General features: G+C 39.3%; 2 protein-coding genes across 3 annotated transcripts; one reads left to right on the top strand and one right to left on the bottom strand.

Moving 5' to 3' along the window:
- Window positions 1–825: 825 nt before the first annotated feature.
- Window positions 826–11,286, bottom strand: DPM1 (dolichyl-phosphate mannosyltransferase subunit 1, catalytic). Its single transcript, XM_074156909.1, has 9 exons — window positions 11,160–11,286; window positions 10,188–10,287; window positions 9,155–9,188; window positions 7,527–7,603; window positions 7,393–7,418; window positions 6,302–6,397; window positions 4,760–4,828; window positions 4,352–4,466; window positions 826–1,288 (listed from the first exon to the last, which is right to left on the bottom strand). The coding sequence occupies exons 1-9, from the start codon at window positions 11,264–11,266 to the stop codon at window positions 1,184–1,186; spliced, it is 729 nt and encodes a 242-aa protein (XP_074013010.1). The 5' UTR covers window positions 11,267–11,286; the 3' UTR covers window positions 826–1,183.
- A 118-nt stretch (window positions 11,287–11,404) lies between these two features.
- On the top strand, window positions 11,405–12,808 carry MOCS3 (molybdenum cofactor synthesis 3). Of its 2 annotated transcripts, XM_074156908.1 has the most exons (2): window positions 11,405–11,488; window positions 11,519–12,808. In XM_074156908.1, the coding sequence occupies exons 1-2, from the start codon at window positions 11,405–11,407 to the stop codon at window positions 12,806–12,808; spliced, it is 1,374 nt and encodes a 457-aa protein (XP_074013009.1). The 2 variants fall into 2 exon arrangements, with proteins under 2 accessions (XP_074013009.1, XP_074013008.1); XM_074156907.1 differs by having other exon boundaries at window positions 11,405–12,808.
- The last annotated feature ends 3,577 nt before the right edge of the window (window positions 12,809–16,385 follow it).

The following is a 16,385-nucleotide window of genomic DNA, read 5'->3' as shown; positions in this document are numbered from 1 at the left end:
GCCAAATAGGTATAATTGTTAAGACATTTGTTTCTTTTCCTCTCCTACCATTAATTTTCGGATACAGGTATCCACAGAACTACCCTGCCTCCAAAAAAAAAAGAGGAAATATTTTTCATATTATATTATATTTACATATGTATGTAAATATAATATATATTTTCCATATATATACACACACACATATATATATCCATTATCAGAATAATTTTATCCTTCTGATTACTTCTTCCCTTCTCCCCTCAAGTGCATTTTTGACTGCAAAGGCTTCATAATTTCTGAGTTCTGGCTATATCAAACTGTGAAACAAAAAACAGTATTACTCTATTTCGTTCATCAGGATCTGGAATAAATACAGATTTTACATTATCAAATTGTTACTTGACATAAGAAAAATTTCTCAAATGTCCTCAGTGAAGTGAATTGGGTCTTTTGTCACCCTAAAAGTTGGGTGAGATGTCATACTCCTGTATAACAGATTCTAAAAATGTTTAGTTTCTAAAGAAAATAGGAAAAGGGAATAATCTCTTTCTGGACAAACACACAGAATAGAAAGTTATTCCATACGTACAATTTTCTTTCTTATCCAAAGAATATTCCTTCTTTCCAGTCCAGGAACAATTTTACAAAGAACCAATCACTGTACTCATCTGTTATTTCCTCTTAAACTACCTAAGCTATCATCAGTTCTGCAGTAACTGTTCCATGTATCTGCTTTAAGATACAGGTATGTATGTATGCGCTAAGAAAGGGAACTAATTGGTATATATTTAAAATACTATCTGCAAACCAAAGAACAAAGATAAGAAATTCTACAAATTTTTTTATGTCCTTGCTTGTCTTTATTTTGAAATCATCTTTAGCTCCTGCTGAATAGTGATTAATTTCTAAATGCAAAAGATCATTTAGCTTTGTGTTCTTTATTAAGACTTCATTATTTTTACAAAAATAGAATACAGCATTAGTCTTTATTAGTTTTTAGTTTAACATACAGTTCATTTATTTTGAAAGGAGCATTTTGGGATACAATATATTTAGTTTATTGTTCGTGGTTCGTTTAATTGTTAGTTTATAGCAGGTCGTCTGGGCACCACACAAATTATCAACCTTCTGCTATTATATATTAAAAACCACAGAGATGTCAGAACATATTTTCTAGAAAAGTTAATTTAGGAATTAACTATCATGTTGTAGCAAACAAGGTCAAGAGTCCCTTTAAGAAGGAGACTATTTCATTGCCTCCCAGTTTAGATTCTCCATATACACGGTCCACAAATGAAATAGGAACCTGTTGAAACAAGCAAAACTATTTTTAAGGTTCAAAAATCTAAATAATCAGATATGCTGTAAACAAAAGAATAGCTTTTGAACTACAGCAGGTTTAGACATGGGAAGGCGGCAAGCACCAGATTATCTTACTTTGTGTCAGTTCTTACCAGTGGCTTTAATGATGCCCCATAGCTGGGGAGCGTGAAATGATTTGGTTTATCACCTTTAAAGATGATCCAAAGACATTACTCAGTGGCTGGATGATCCACCAGTAAGAACAAACTTAATAGCTTAAGTGCACTAAAAGCCTGGGGGCTTAAAATGAACCTTCACCACTTTCCTTTTTACTTAAATTCAATATCTTTGAGCCAATGCCTCAGGAAGACAAAAATTTCCAGCCACCGTGAAACAACATTCTCTGACCTCACCACTGGCTAGAAGATGACATCCGAATATGGCAGTTAGTGCATATTTTACAAGCAATCCCGGTCTTTGTCTTCAACCATTTTATAGATTATTTACAGGATTAAAGGGCATTTAAAACACCACTTTTGTTTTCCTTAAGCGATAATACCGTCCAGATCAACTCGCTACTCATAAAATGGTAGGAACGTACTGCTTTTCAGTAATTTCAGACCGCGTACAATTGACATATGACAGGACATTCTGCCAACACTGTATTAGAATATTCAAGAATTTCCATATATGTTTATGTGCAAAATTGAAATACTTCAGGGGCTAAAATAAAGAACTGCATTTGCAAAAGTCATTAAAAAATTGGCTTAGCGTTCTGCTGGCAGTTTAACCAGAAATCATCTGGCAAGTGGAATGCAAAAGTCACCACACCCTTGCATCTGTGCCAGGACTGAGGATTTCTCACAGTTCTAGCAGATGAGTCCACAGCAGAAGAGAACCCAGGGCAAGAAGATGGCAAGGAAGATACCTACAGAGGCACACAGACTCAACAATGACCCTGGCTTTCTTAGTAGGGTCCCTTTGATGATCCCAGTAAGCATCCTGGCAACTCCAGACAGCTCATCTACGGGGCATGGACAGAAATCACCAAGTATGTTGGCAGTGCAGGATGTCAGAACTGATGTTCCCAGATCAGGGATGAAAGAATGGTTAATATCTCATCTAATAAAAAGGTATCCAGTCTTTCCCTTCAGTATAAGAATTAACCACCCGTGTTGTTGCTAGACCTTGCCTTTCTTGCATAAGAAGTTCTATCATTAGTCTTAATGGAACGAAAAAGAGGTGCATCCAAGACTATTCAGGGATAGCTTTTGTTAGTTCATCTCATCATCCGTTTGCTCCTTTTAGACTGGCGGGTCTCAATGTTCATTTTCAACTTTGCTTAAGAAATATTTTACCCTTACAACTGAATCTACATTTTACAACTGCATAAAACCTCTTATTCTGCCTGTCGCAGCACCCATAAACCAGGAATTAGACATGCAACTGTCACCTCTTCTGGAATCTTGGTATTACTATTTGGATAATTATGAAATAGATAAAGATCCTAAGTATTGATCAGGAAATACTGTATTAATGTACTTAAAACGCAATGGAAAATTGTCCTGCCCCAAGAAATTGCAATACAGAGATGATACACAGAACAGTAAAAATACAATAGTCTTATTTACAGGTGTAAGTCAGCAATCTGAACACTGTCAAGTTGTTGCAGAGATCACAAGGGAAATCTTAAAGACAAGGCTGATAACGAATAACGAAGCAACTTTTCAGATGTTAAGAGAGCTCTTCCCACATGTGAGAAACCAAAGGAGGAGGGAAGATGATGTTTACTTCAGCATGTAACAGATGAGCTGTGGAGGAAGGCCTAGCTGACCCATCACAAACCAGAGCCCATGTCTCAGCACTACTGGGAGACATCAGTGAAGTCTGTCCGTCGTCAGGCTTCGAACTGGACAAGACTGCACAAATGTCTTATATTTAATGCTATCCAACCATAGAGGCATGTAAATACGTGGGTGGTGAGATCAAATAATAGACAGAAAAAGGGTCTTTGCAGCAGCAGCAGCTGCCTGAAGAGGTGTAGGCAAAATTGCATTTCTTCAGGCCAGAGAAGCGTATTTCACTGTTTTAAAAATGTCTAGTAAGCAAAACCTCATCTCACCCTAAGTTTCAGTATCTGGATGCATAGACAGGTGAGGATTTAATTCAGCAATATTAGAATGCAATGTGTGAATGCAGCTGGATGTGAAGACCGAAGAAATTAGGGTCAAACCCCAGCTACAGCCAGGATAGTGATGTTGGTCCATGGGTTGGTTCCCTTCCCAAGGGGGAGGAAAGAGCTTGCTTTATTGCGTGGAAATACTCTACCCAATGTTGACAGAGAAATGCAATACGCAAGATTTAGAGAGAGAAGTACCAGCAACAGTATTCTCTGACAATTCAGTCATGAAAATGATGATGAAGAACTGGTTCTAAGATTTGGCTGCAGAGACAATTCCAGTGAATCATCTTCAAAGACACCAGCAAGAGCAATTCAATGAAATATAAAAGGCAGCAATCAGACTGCTGGAAATATAGGATCTAACAATTGTTTGGAGTTCTTTTTCAATGATTGTAGACAGCTTAGAAGTGGAAAGTTGTGATAGCTGGAAAGTTGGAAAATAACATGGCAAAAAACGACAGAACAGAATAAATCTGAAATAGAATCAGGTTGCTGGAGAAAACAAAATGATTTGAAGAGACCCAACTAGAGATGCCTGTACAGTACGAAGGAGGAAAGAAAAGGCTCAGAGCAGCTTCATGGTATATTTTGACTTCTTTCCCTTGTTTGAAGAACCTTGTAAAATTGCATGTGGCTAAAGAAATGGCAACAGGAAGAGGGAAAGATCTGAGAAGCGTATCAGCCAGGGGAGTAAATAACTGGAATTTCAGATCTGGTACTCATCTGAAAAAGCTGGAAAAACACGAGTTCTACATATACAAGTTCTTTGTATCGATTTGAAAATCTTGTGTCTTCTTGGAAGCGCACATGATTTTCTATGCTCCTAATAATCTCTATCAACATTTAAATGCAAGCATAATACACTTATCAAAACTTTTACTGTACCTCTCCAATAGTATATCCTAACTGTCTAGCCCGAACAATCATCTCCATCTGGAAAACGTATCCTTTAGAAACACATTTTTCCATTAGTTTCTGTAAGACTTCTTTTCTGTATAACCTGTAAATGATTACAAAGAAAATAAAACCTGAAGCACAATTTGTGAATTTTGAAAATCATGACAGTGCGTAGGAATCTTAACTGTAATCACTCACTCATATCATTACTATTTTTAAAAATCTTTTAAAAAAAGTCATAGGAGCAACAGTTCTTGCAATCGTCTACTATTTCTTACACCCTTTCCAAAGAGATGTCATAGTCCCCCGTAAACAAGGTCTGTTCTTAATCCAGTTTCTTGTTCAGCAGTTTCTTAACTTCAAATAAACTTTATGAATTACAAACCAAACCCATACCTGAAACTCCCTGTTAAGTCTGATGCACCTGGTCTCAGCAAAACCTGAGTTATAAAATTGGCACCACGACTGTGAAAGAAAACATAAAATGTCAAAATTGCTCAGCATACAGTTCTGAGAGATCAAGCAGAATTTCTAGAAAATATCATCCTACTAGCAAAAAAAAAAAAAGAACCCTTTTATTGCTTAATATGAAAAAAATTACATTTCTAAGATGTTTTCACTGCTAGATTTGACTAATAAATCACAGAATCTTGAAATCAAATCCCAACATTTTGTTTTTCAAATGATGATTAGTACATTATTGAACTTATCCATCAAGGAGAAAACAATGATTTTGAGAAATTAGATTTACAATCCGGTTCTTTTTGGTAAAACTTTCAGTACAATTACACACTAATACAATACAAAAGAAATAAATTTGACAACAGTCAAAACAACATTTTTCTTCTAACAGTCACTGTAAGCGCACAATAAAAATGCTTCTTGGACAAATGTGAGACTTGGATTTAAAAAAAAAAATAAAATCAAGGTTCAGTTTTGGCTTAACACTGCTTTCATAGTATGATAAGGATAAGCTCCACTGATGAAAAATATTGTGAGACTGAAAAGTGAGTCATGACTATCTTGCCAAGGGCTGTATCACACACTGATAAGATGTGCAAGTCCTTCACCTTGACCAGGATGGTGTAAAAGGATTCCTCTGCAATATCCATTTAGCTCTCTTCCTTTTTTGGGGTGTATATTTTATTTAGATTCACAAAAAAGACAAGCACTTATTCCAGCCATTAAAAACCAGGAGAAATCCAAATACTGTCCCTGCGATACCAAATCCAGATCAGACTTGTAACACAACTTCTGCTGCTTTCCAGTAACATATAAATCAGCATTAACTTATGCCTATTCTCTTAAATCAGGTGTAAGAGAGAAAGACTATGCAGAAACTTGTTGATTACCTCCTCAAAATCTGTAAGTCCCCATAAACCTGAGATGCCAGACCCATATATGACCTTGACAGAGTTTTCCTCTTTGCTTTTGGGTGAAACCTCTCCCTGATGTTCACTGGAACTCTCTTCCAGTAAGGTCTAAGTAATGATTTATTGACATTGATCACGCCAGAGAATTCTTAACTTATGACAAATCAGCGTTTCAACAGAGGGGTTCAGCAAGTGATTTACTGCTTAGGGAAAGGGCAATCACAGCTATTAAAGCTAACTAAATGTGTCTTTTAAACTTGACAAAAGTGTCATAATCTCAGCTCGTCCTTTGGATGACGAAGCTGAAAAACTGTGCTGATGCCATGCAGATTTGTCCACTGTTCCAACCCATCTCTCAAGCCCAGTCATATTACTACTTACTCTCTTGGTGAGTTTTAACCAAAGAACTGGCAAATAACGCGTGCTTCTATTATTTAATATAATTTTGCAGTACCCAGTACTATTGACCAAAGACTCAGTTCAGCTCACACAGACTGAGTTGAGTACTTGGAATTATTATTTCTAAATAATGAGTTTATGTGTAAATATCTAGAAAAATACTAACCTGATTAATTTTCTTTTCAAATCCCAGCCATATACTCCTCCATTTCCTTTGTATCTTGTTCCAGATACAATATCAAAATTGCCTTCTTTCTGCTTTCTATAAGCAATTGGTTTTATCAGAAAAACAGGAGGAACATTTGTATGAAGGTAGTACAAATTTCAAAATAAGAACAATCACTCTTTTAGTACACAATCTGTATTTTACAAACCTTTGAACAAATAAGTATAGAAGAGAGGAAAGCAACAGTTACGGTGGTTATCAACAGTATGCATTTAAAAACCTGTTAATTGTGCTGTTATAAAGAGCTATTTTAGGGAATCTTATGACTGATTATCTTTTACCAACTATGTCACAGAATTTCATAGACTACTTCATAAATAATTTATTAAGACCGACTTATGCATTTTTAAAACCTCTCTCTAGTATAACAGACAGAATGATTTTAAAATGCAGATTTAAATATTTTAATTACACAAACCCATAGTAAAGGAGGGAAAAAACAAAAAGTCTGGAACTATCCTTAGTCCACGCTACGCCTGACTGAACTGACGCAGAACCTTATCTAAAACATCAGGCCTCCAGTACTACCTCTCAAGAAAGTTGAAAATTACAGAGGCTGCTGCCCTCAGCCTCCGATGTAACGTCTGTCGGCCACTTCTCACAAACTGAAATGTTACAGGGAGAGGAAGGTAAAAGGCAGACAAAAGTATTTCACCAATAATTGAGGACATGGCCCTCCAATCAATGTCCCTATATGCACACATGATAAAATGATCAGAAGATAACATTTATATATGTATACATATATACACTTTTCAAAGCTGAACAACCATTACAAGAGGAAAAGTACTTTGCCACACATGCTCTCTGTTACTTTAAACTTGGGGATTTTTGCTCTAATTAGGAACTAATTCTTTTTCTGGATTTTTGGGGACAAATCTCATGAGGTCCAATCACTTTTATTTGAATTCTTGCCTTGCCAATTTTCTTACTACAGCTAGACAGCGCTACAAGAATGTAAAGCTTTCAAATATTACAAAGAAACAATAAGTGCTCGGAAGTCATTCTCTCATACTGCAATAGTCACCTACCTGATAAACTCAGGAATAAATTTTGGCTGAAATGGAAGGAAAACAGATCAGAAAAGAAAAAGGGGTGGGAGAAAAAAAATAAATGAAAATTTAATTATAACATTAAAAACACAGTACATAAAATACAGACTTACATGGTGAGACAGGTCAGCATCCATAATAACAATGAAATTCCCAGTGGCGTGCTTCATTCCATGAATATAAGCAGTGCCTGATGAAAACAGTACAGAAAGTTTCTCTCACTATTTTAACATATGCAATCTTCTAGCCAGAGTCTTAAATTATTTTCTAAAAATCTCTAAGTTATACTAGAAAAGGATCAACTAAAACATCCTAAAATTTATTTTTAAAAATATCACAGTGGTCAAACGTTAAAATTACTTTTCCTTTTCCCTGCAATTTCAGCACTAGATTTTATACATAGAAACCTTGGCAAACCCCACTGGACTAGAAATGCAGAGAAACACGACTTGATAAGTGGGACACTATTTGAAATAACATTTCCGGAAGAGCCATAGGCACTTACGAGCTATAGCAAACTGGAAATAGGACACAAGCAACAAAATCACTGAAAGTTAAAAAAATCCCTTGCTTTCTAGACTCAGGATTTACTATTAGTAGTATATAGATTTTGGATTGTTCTCCTTGACACCATGGATTATATGCAAATATCTATCTGAATAGTGTTTGGTAGGTTTTTTTTTTTTTTTTCTTACTTTAGATTTTGTTGTGTTTCATTTATCCTATATGAACTGGTGTAGCTATCCTGGCAAGAGCTGGAACAGTTTTCCTCAACAATGCAAATTTGTCATCCTAGCCGTATCATTCAAAGACAGCACTGCTTTGAAGGATAGCGCAGCAGCACAGCAGAGATTAACAACTGGCATATACTCTTTGCTGATTCAAATTACTCTTAAATCTTTCTTTTAACTTCATAAAGAATAGATAAAACTGAAACCAAAACACTCTTAACTGATGTCCTTAGCAGGCACTCTCAAAGCAAACTAAACTCCTGGTTAATGAACAACCCGCCTTCCCTTTCTTTTCCATGTCATTTGCAAAGTTACACAGTAGGAGTGTCACAGATTTGTGTACTGTGCATGATTAGTAGATATAGTAAGTGAAAAACTGAAGTTCAGTCAGTTTTAACCCATAATACTGATCAAGTTCGGACAAAGGATGAAAAGGCAGAAAACAAAGATATGTAGGCTTTTGAGTTTCTTAAACGAGATGTAAAAAAAGTATAGAAAGGTGATTTAAATAGACAATTCAGTGTCAAAATTAGAATTTTATTTTTGTTCAGCGGACTGGAGAAATTAGTTAGCTGCAGTGCTCCATACACAAGACACGTCAACACATACCAGCACATGGAAGCTGGGGTTTCCAAGACATTTAGCAAGAAAGGCAGATAATGATTAACAATAAATCATTTCTCATTTTGTGCATTCCTGTTAGGAGAAGAGGGATAAGGGTATAACATGAATCTTAACAGATGGAAATCTCTCCACTTTAGTTTAGGATAGTTTCCATACTATCAAGTTTTAATGTCATTTATGATTTCCTCGGGTATCTGCTTTTTTCTAAAGCAGCATGTTGTTTTTAAGCTTGTTCACTTACAAAAAACTTGATGAAAACATATATTTCTGCTTCTGAGCTTTACTGTGATTTTTCCTGAAACTATACACTAGAATCAACCAAAGAATACAGCAGATTTGTTTTAAATTTTTTCTTTTAGTACTAACTGGAGTTAATAAGGACTTACCGAGGCCCAACTTTCTTGGTCTGGGTCTTAGAAGCTGTGGGATATATTAAAACAAGATAAATACATGTATTAGTTGGAGTACAGTTTTTAATTAATTTTAGTGACACCTTAATATTTGCTATTTTCAAGGTATAAAAATATTTTAAAACATACTTTTCATTTTTAGAAATCTAGATAATACATTAAAAAATTGTCTGTCAAAATACATCAGAAGCAAACCATTATATTAAACAGATATTTGATCAAGTCATATTTAAAAACAACCCTCTTGTAAGCTTTACTTAGTATCAAAGTAAAAAAGGGGAAAAAAAGTCTATAACTTCCTATATATTTTTCTTAAAGTAATCTCTACAAATGGTACAAATACTTATTAAAACCTTACACAGTAATAGATTAGGAAAGTGTCTGACACTGCTAACAGCACAACACTGTCAAACTGAGCGTTGGGTTTTTACAGTGTTCTATGATAAAGCTTTTATTGCAAAAAAAAAAAGTGGCTTTTAACGGCTCATAAAGACTAAATAAATGACACTATCTCATATACAATTGACAGTTATATAGTAATATAGTAAAAAGGAAAAAAAAAAACCCTAATCCTATTATTGAAGAATGCAACCAGACAGATTAAAAATAAATCACAAGGCCAGACGCACTTTCATCTTTCCAATTTCCCTATTCCTGCAGTCACTTAAAATGAAATTAAAGCTTATCCAAACCTCATCTCTCCCTCAGGCATGCACAAAGGCCACTAACAACCACTATTCATTACTCAATAGCACACAGCAATGCACAAAGTATTGAAAACATTTTGCAAACAGTAATTCATGTTTCTCCACATTAGTTCAGAATGCCTCTAGGCACCTTCATGACTATCAGAATTTTACGATTTTCTAAAGCGGTGTGCAAAAACTTAGAATAACTTGTTTAAGGATGTAAAGAAAGGGCAGAACCCAGGGACTCTGTTCCAGTTCTCTAAGGACTTCAAGTACTTTCCAAAACAATAAAAATAAAAAATACAGAATACACAACTCACTATTTTATCTGACCCATATATCTTTTCCAACTGTTTAGCAATTTCCTGTGTCCCATCCGGGCTTCCATCATCTATGATGATTATTTCAAAGTTGTTTCCACTGAAACGAGAATTGCTTTTAAATGAACAAATGGAAAACCCAATTTCACTTCCTACGTCATTTTGAAAGGCACCAAACTGAAGAACAGAACACAAAGGGGTTTTCGGACAGTTAGAGATACATCGCGTAGTTATTCTTACAGCCGTAAGAGTATGCTTGTGGTGATAAAACGTCACTCGGTGTCCCCGGCTCAGGCCCGAAGCTGCCGTGGCTCCCGGCACACCCCAGCGCTACAAACCCCAGCGCCGCCGCAGCGCCCAGCTCTCGCCTCGGGATCGTGAGAGACGACAAGCTGAAATCGCCCGTCCGCGTTCACCTGGCAACGCCGCTTTCCCCGGCGGCTGCTGCAGAACGGATCAGAGCACAGGCGAGACCTCTGATTAGAGTAATTTCCTTTCCCTAATTAACCTCGGGGCAGAGCTACGCTCTTCGCTACGGCTTAGGTACACCCGGCTGCGCGCCCTCCAGCACTAGTGAGAGCGGCTGGACGTCTCACCGCCTGGAGATGGTTATTGCCTTCCTCAGCCGTGACGCCGTTTTGCAAATTTCAGGGACTGCATTTCCCGGCTCTTCTGAGCTTCTCGGCTCCACCAACGCCTGGCGCTGGGCGCCCCTCGCCCCTCCGAGCCAGCCCCCAGCACGGCCCCTCCACCGACCCTTCCCTGCGGCTCTGCAGGCGGCATCCTCTCACCAACGGGCTGCCGGTTGGTTGGCTCCCTCCCTCCCTCCCTCCCTCCCGCAGAGCGGCGGCCGGCAGCCAGCCCGGGCGGAGGGCCGGAGCTCAGCCTCAGCCCCAGCCCGCTGAGGGACCCTAGAGCCCAGCAACCCCTCCCCCGGGGCCCGGCACCCCCAAGGCCCGCCGCGACCGGTACCTCTGGTGGAAGGTGCGCGCCAGGAGCCAGACGACGAGGGGCAGGTTCTCCCGCTCGTTGTAGGTGGGCAGCAGCACCGAAAACTTGTCAGCGTTGCCGGCCGCCATGTCGGCGCGCTTACGCAGCCGGAACCGGCGGGGGGGGGGACGCGCCGCAGCCAATCAGGGCGGGAGGCGCGGCCGGAAGTGGCCGAGCGCTGGGGGCAGCCGGACGGAAGCGGAAGTACATTCTCTCTTCCCTTAGCCATGGCGGGTGGCGCGGAGGCGGCGCGGTTGAGCGCTGAGATCGCCCAGCGGGAGCAGGAGCTGCGTGGGTTACGCGAGCGGCTCGTTGCCGTCCTGGCTGGGGGTGCCGCGGAGGACGCAGCGGCTGCAGAGGAGGCTGCCTCTGACTTCCCCGACGAGCTCCCTTCTCTGCCTGTCCAGGCCTCGCTGAGCCCTGCCGACATCCTGCGGTACAGCCGGCAGCTAGTGCTGCCCGAGCTGGGCGTGCGGGGGCAGCTGCTGCTGGCCCGCTCCTCCGTGCTGGTGGTGGGCTGCGGCGGCCTGGGCTGCCCACTGGCCCAGTACTTGGCCGCGGCTGGCGTCGGCCGCCTGGGTCTGGTGGATCACGACGTGGTGGAGACGAGCAACCTGCACCGGCAGGTACTGCACGGGGAGGCCCGCCGAGGGCTCCCCAAGGCGATATCTGCCGCGGCCGCCCTGCGGCTGCTGAACTCCACTGTTCAGTACGTGCCCTACTGTGGTGCCCTGAGCCCTCGCACCGCCCTGGAGCTGGTGCGGCAGTACGACATCATTGCCGACTGCTCTGACAATGTCCCCACCAGGTACTTGGTGAACGATGCTTGCGTCCTGGCCGGAAAACCCCTGGTGTCTGGCAGTGCCCTCCGGATGGAGGGGCAGCTGGTTGTGTACAACTACCAGGGGGGACCCTGCTACAGGTGTCTCTTCCCCAAGCCCCCTCCACCAGAGACGGTGACTAACTGTGCAGATGGGGGAGTGCTGGGTGTCGTGCCAGGCATCATGGGGTGCATCCAGGCCTTGGAAGTGCTGAAGATTGCTTCGGGAATGGGTTCTTCCTTCAATCGGTTCATGCTGATGTTTGATGCCCATGAAGGAAGATTTCGCAACATCAAGTTAAGACCAAAGAAACCAGAGTGTGCTGTTTGTGGTGACAATCCAACTGTCACCTGCCTTCAGGATTATGAGGCATTTTGTGGTTCTTCTGCAACAGACAAGTGTAGGACTTTACATCTGCTGTCCAGTAATGACAGGGTATCTGTAGAGGAGTACAAAAAACTGTTGGATGAACAAGTTCCTCATGTATTGTTAGATGTTCGTCCACAGGTAGAAGTGGATATCTGTCGCCTGGTACATGCTGTCCACATTCCTTTGAGTAAATTAGAAGAAAAAGATGAAGAGTGTCTGGAATATTTAGAAAAAAGAATTTGTGAAGAAAAGCATAGAACTAATGGCCAGGCATCTTTTCCTGTATATGTTGTTTGCAAATTAGGAAATGACTCTCAGAAGGCTGTAAGAATTCTGCAGGAATTACCTGTCAAAGGATTTGGTTCTGTGTTAGCTAAGGATATTAAAGGGGGGCTCATGGCTTGGGCCAGTAAAATTGACCCAACGTTTCCTCAGTATTAGAAATTTAAATAGTGAAAAAAAGTACAGATTTTCATAGGGTTTCATTTTCTCTGTGTAATGGCTATATCACATGGATAAAACAGGAGATAGAAATAGCATCTTGCTTTTTTAAAATGGTAATTTAAAAAGTATATATTTTTGTATATATCTGATTTTTTTTTTTTATAAAAATGTGAAACTGTCCATGGAAGTGGAAAGAAATGTGTTTCTTGTTATTACTCAATAGTGAAAACTTGGAATAACTACCTAATTGTGCATGTGATAATTGAGAATGACTCCCAGTTAGTAATTATACCCTGGAGAATGACAAAGGACAGGAGTCAAGCATTGAAAATTTTTACGCATTTTCCTAACTGCCTAACAAATTGAAACAGTGCACGCAGTAATTAAAAAAAAAAACCAAACAACTAACTGCTAATCTTTAGCTGGTCAGTAGCAGTATTCAGCCTATCATAGGGAATTGCCAAGACAATGCCGACAAGACTGTTTTGCTCAACAACTTTTAATTCTCTGTGGAAGCATTGTGTATTTATGAAAGAGAACTGCTTGCTGCAAATAACAGCACCTGCATAAGCGTGTTCCATTAAGAACTTCCAGGGCCATCAATCCTTGTTTGTTGTCTGGCAAAAAAGTGTATTTTGTGACTTGTGTAGAGGTGTAACTGAGGTTAAATGTTACTAAGACATATATTTGAGCCCAGAAAGTTTGTAAAACATACAGAAAATGCTTAGACTTCAGAGACTGAGAGATAACGAAGAGGTGAGAGAGGAAAAAAATAGATGTGTGCCCCCTCTTCTGCAAGTGCAAAGACATATTTCATAAGTTTTCTGGTGTTTGTTGTGGTAGTTGCATGTCCCCGGTTATACTGCATTATTTTGTTAACTGGCATGAAGAGCTACGTGTATCTGAAAAGTTCACATAGATGAACTGAATGAAAAGAATGAGAAATAAATAGCTTCTTAACAGAGAGCTGCCTGAGTCCTCATCACTTAAGCATAGTAATTATCTTATTATAATTGATTAAGATATGGATTTCCTTTACTTTCTGGGAAGAAAAAAACCACCTGTCATGACTAATCTTTGCATTAGACAAGGGCAAAAAAAAAGAATAGTATTATTAGTAGTAGTCGAAAAGGCATATTTTGGTAAAATAAATTTGAGAACATCCATACCGCTTACTTTATTGTAACATACCTTGGGTTTTAGCAATAATAATCTTGTGAAGGAAATAGTTACATGAATTTATAAATACAGGGTCATATCTCTTGCAATTTAGGGGACAGTGAAAACGTAGAAGACCATGATTTAAAAATAAGCATTAGTGCTTTGTGGTGTGTCATGAGAGAGTCGTCATTCACAATGTTTTAAGGTGGGTTGTGGAGGCGTGGTTCAGTCAGAACATCTGGCTGCTGGTGGGTTTCAGCTTTTGGGAATTGGAAACTGGAGGGATTTGTTTGAAATGCCTGACCTACTTTTTCCTTTCTCTTTCTTTACTGTGATGTCAAGAAGAGACTGAAACATAAAAGGGAACAGTAGGAATAATTCTCTAATGTCCAGTCTTCCAGTGCTGAACAATGGATGGTATGTCACACAGCCACCTGACCTGAACAAGTGATACTTTTTCACTCATTCATTGAAAGGTGAACTTACAGACTTTACATGATGCTCTTAGGGAGAGGGGAAAGACTTCTTGATTCTAAATGAGTGTTACTTCCAGTGGATAGAAATCATGTATAAAGTCTTTTCCCTTTTTACAACATTTTAGCAGCAGATGCACACAAGCTCTGTGGAAAAAAAAAAAAAAAAAAAAAAAGACATTAAGGCCTGTGGTGTTTGGTGGAGGATTTTTTGTAGCAAATTTATAAGTGCATTTCTTGTAGCAAATTTTCAAGCAGGAAACCAGACTGTGAGTCTTTGTGCTGTATAGAGAACAGTTAACACCTCAAGGCTCTTGAGAACTCTGTGGAAAAATCATCATAAGGATGAATGAAAATGGACCAAAACCATAGAATGATAACAGAACTGGCAAAAAAAAATAAATGCATCAAGTCAGGCTGATGGGAGACAAACTTTCAAGGATCTTTTCTATTGAAAAGGCTTTTTGGAAAGACCATTCTTGTCAGTCTGCAGGGACTAAGGTCCAAAGTTCTTACAGGAGTACAGCACCTGAAATGCATCTGTTATTTTTGCGTAAAGAGAGTTCTACGCAAAAGTAATTGAGCCACACAATATAGAGAGAGTTACTCTGGAAGGAACTGGTGGCTCAGTTCTGATCTCAAGGCAGTATGCAAAACAGGTTTCTTGTGGGGGAAGGAGGGGAAGTGTTCTCTTCCTTGACTTAGGATAGCAGTTAAATTCTCAGCAAATATGAAAACATCTGCCATGCATCCTAGATAAAGATGGGGTCTGTGGTGCTTGTCTAAATTTCATTCTTTACGTGTTGGTTTTTGGTTTTGTTTTTAAAAAGTTCAATTTCTCCCCCCCCGCCTTGTGGGCTTGCTGAAGTGATACATGAGTCTTCCTGTAAATACTATCCTGAGGCGGTGCTGGGCTCTTTGGAGATAGGCTGAAAAATCACGGGTCATAAGATCATAACAAAGCCAAAACAGTTGTTATTGTTGGACACTTATCTTTTGTTTTGACTTGCTTTATTTCTGGAACTCTATAAAACATGTAGTGGTTTCTCTGTTCACCAGGAAGTATAGTAGCAGAACTCTGCTTAGAAATTCAAAGAGAAGCAATAAAACTGTATAATTTTGTATCGCTGCCAAAGTACTGTCTAAATATTGGTACATGTTGACATTGTGAATGAAGACAAGCTGCTTTATTCAAGGAGCTCGTAGTGTAGTCGGTCTAAGATGTGTTATAGGAAAGGATAGGGTCAGTGAGCAGAGTGGATTTTTCTCTTCATCCCTTGCTCTTGATGTCCTGAGGTTGCTTTTTGCTTGTTTGGTTATATTCTCTTTTAAAATGGCTTACTAGAATTTGGCAGAGGAACTAAACAGCTTCCTGTTAGAGGTTTAGGGTAATAGAAAGTGGCTGCAGCATTTATTCTAAATTGTGGCATTTTAATGTTTCCCACACATAGGTCTATAGGGTAGCTTCACAGTTCGGGGACAGAGTTAAATATCTAAACTTGTTTTGTCCTGGGATATGGTTATTACTTTAAGGCAAGGCAAACCAGGCTGGTCTAGCTTTCAGGCAAGTCCAAAAGGTGTCTGCATACAAGGTACTAATGTGCCTTGATGAGCTAAAATCGTCCTTATTTTGGTGGCAGGAGTCTGTCTTATCTCAAAACTGCAATAAATCAGCACTGACCTGCTATCGAAGTGCATGATTTCAAAAATGTCCCCCAACAATTAATGGAACCATTTGTAGTCAAATATGTAAGAGGTATGTCCAAAGTTAGTTCTCACAGTTTGTATAGCAGAATTTTAGGAATGTGAGCATCTTTATTATTATCATATTGGTAAGTGTAATTTCTAATAAAAATGTAACTGTTAAAAATAAAACTATGCTTAAAACTGTATGCTTAAAATACTACTAGCACAAGTTTGTCTTTTTATAAATATGGAAG

This window comes from Numenius arquata, chromosome 12 (genome assembly GCF_964106895.1).
Source record: "Numenius arquata chromosome 12, bNumArq3.hap1.1, whole genome shotgun sequence".
NCBI lineage: Eukaryota > Metazoa > Chordata > Aves > Charadriiformes > Scolopacidae > Numenius > Numenius arquata.
This window is presented reverse-complemented; position numbering and strand designations above follow the sequence as displayed.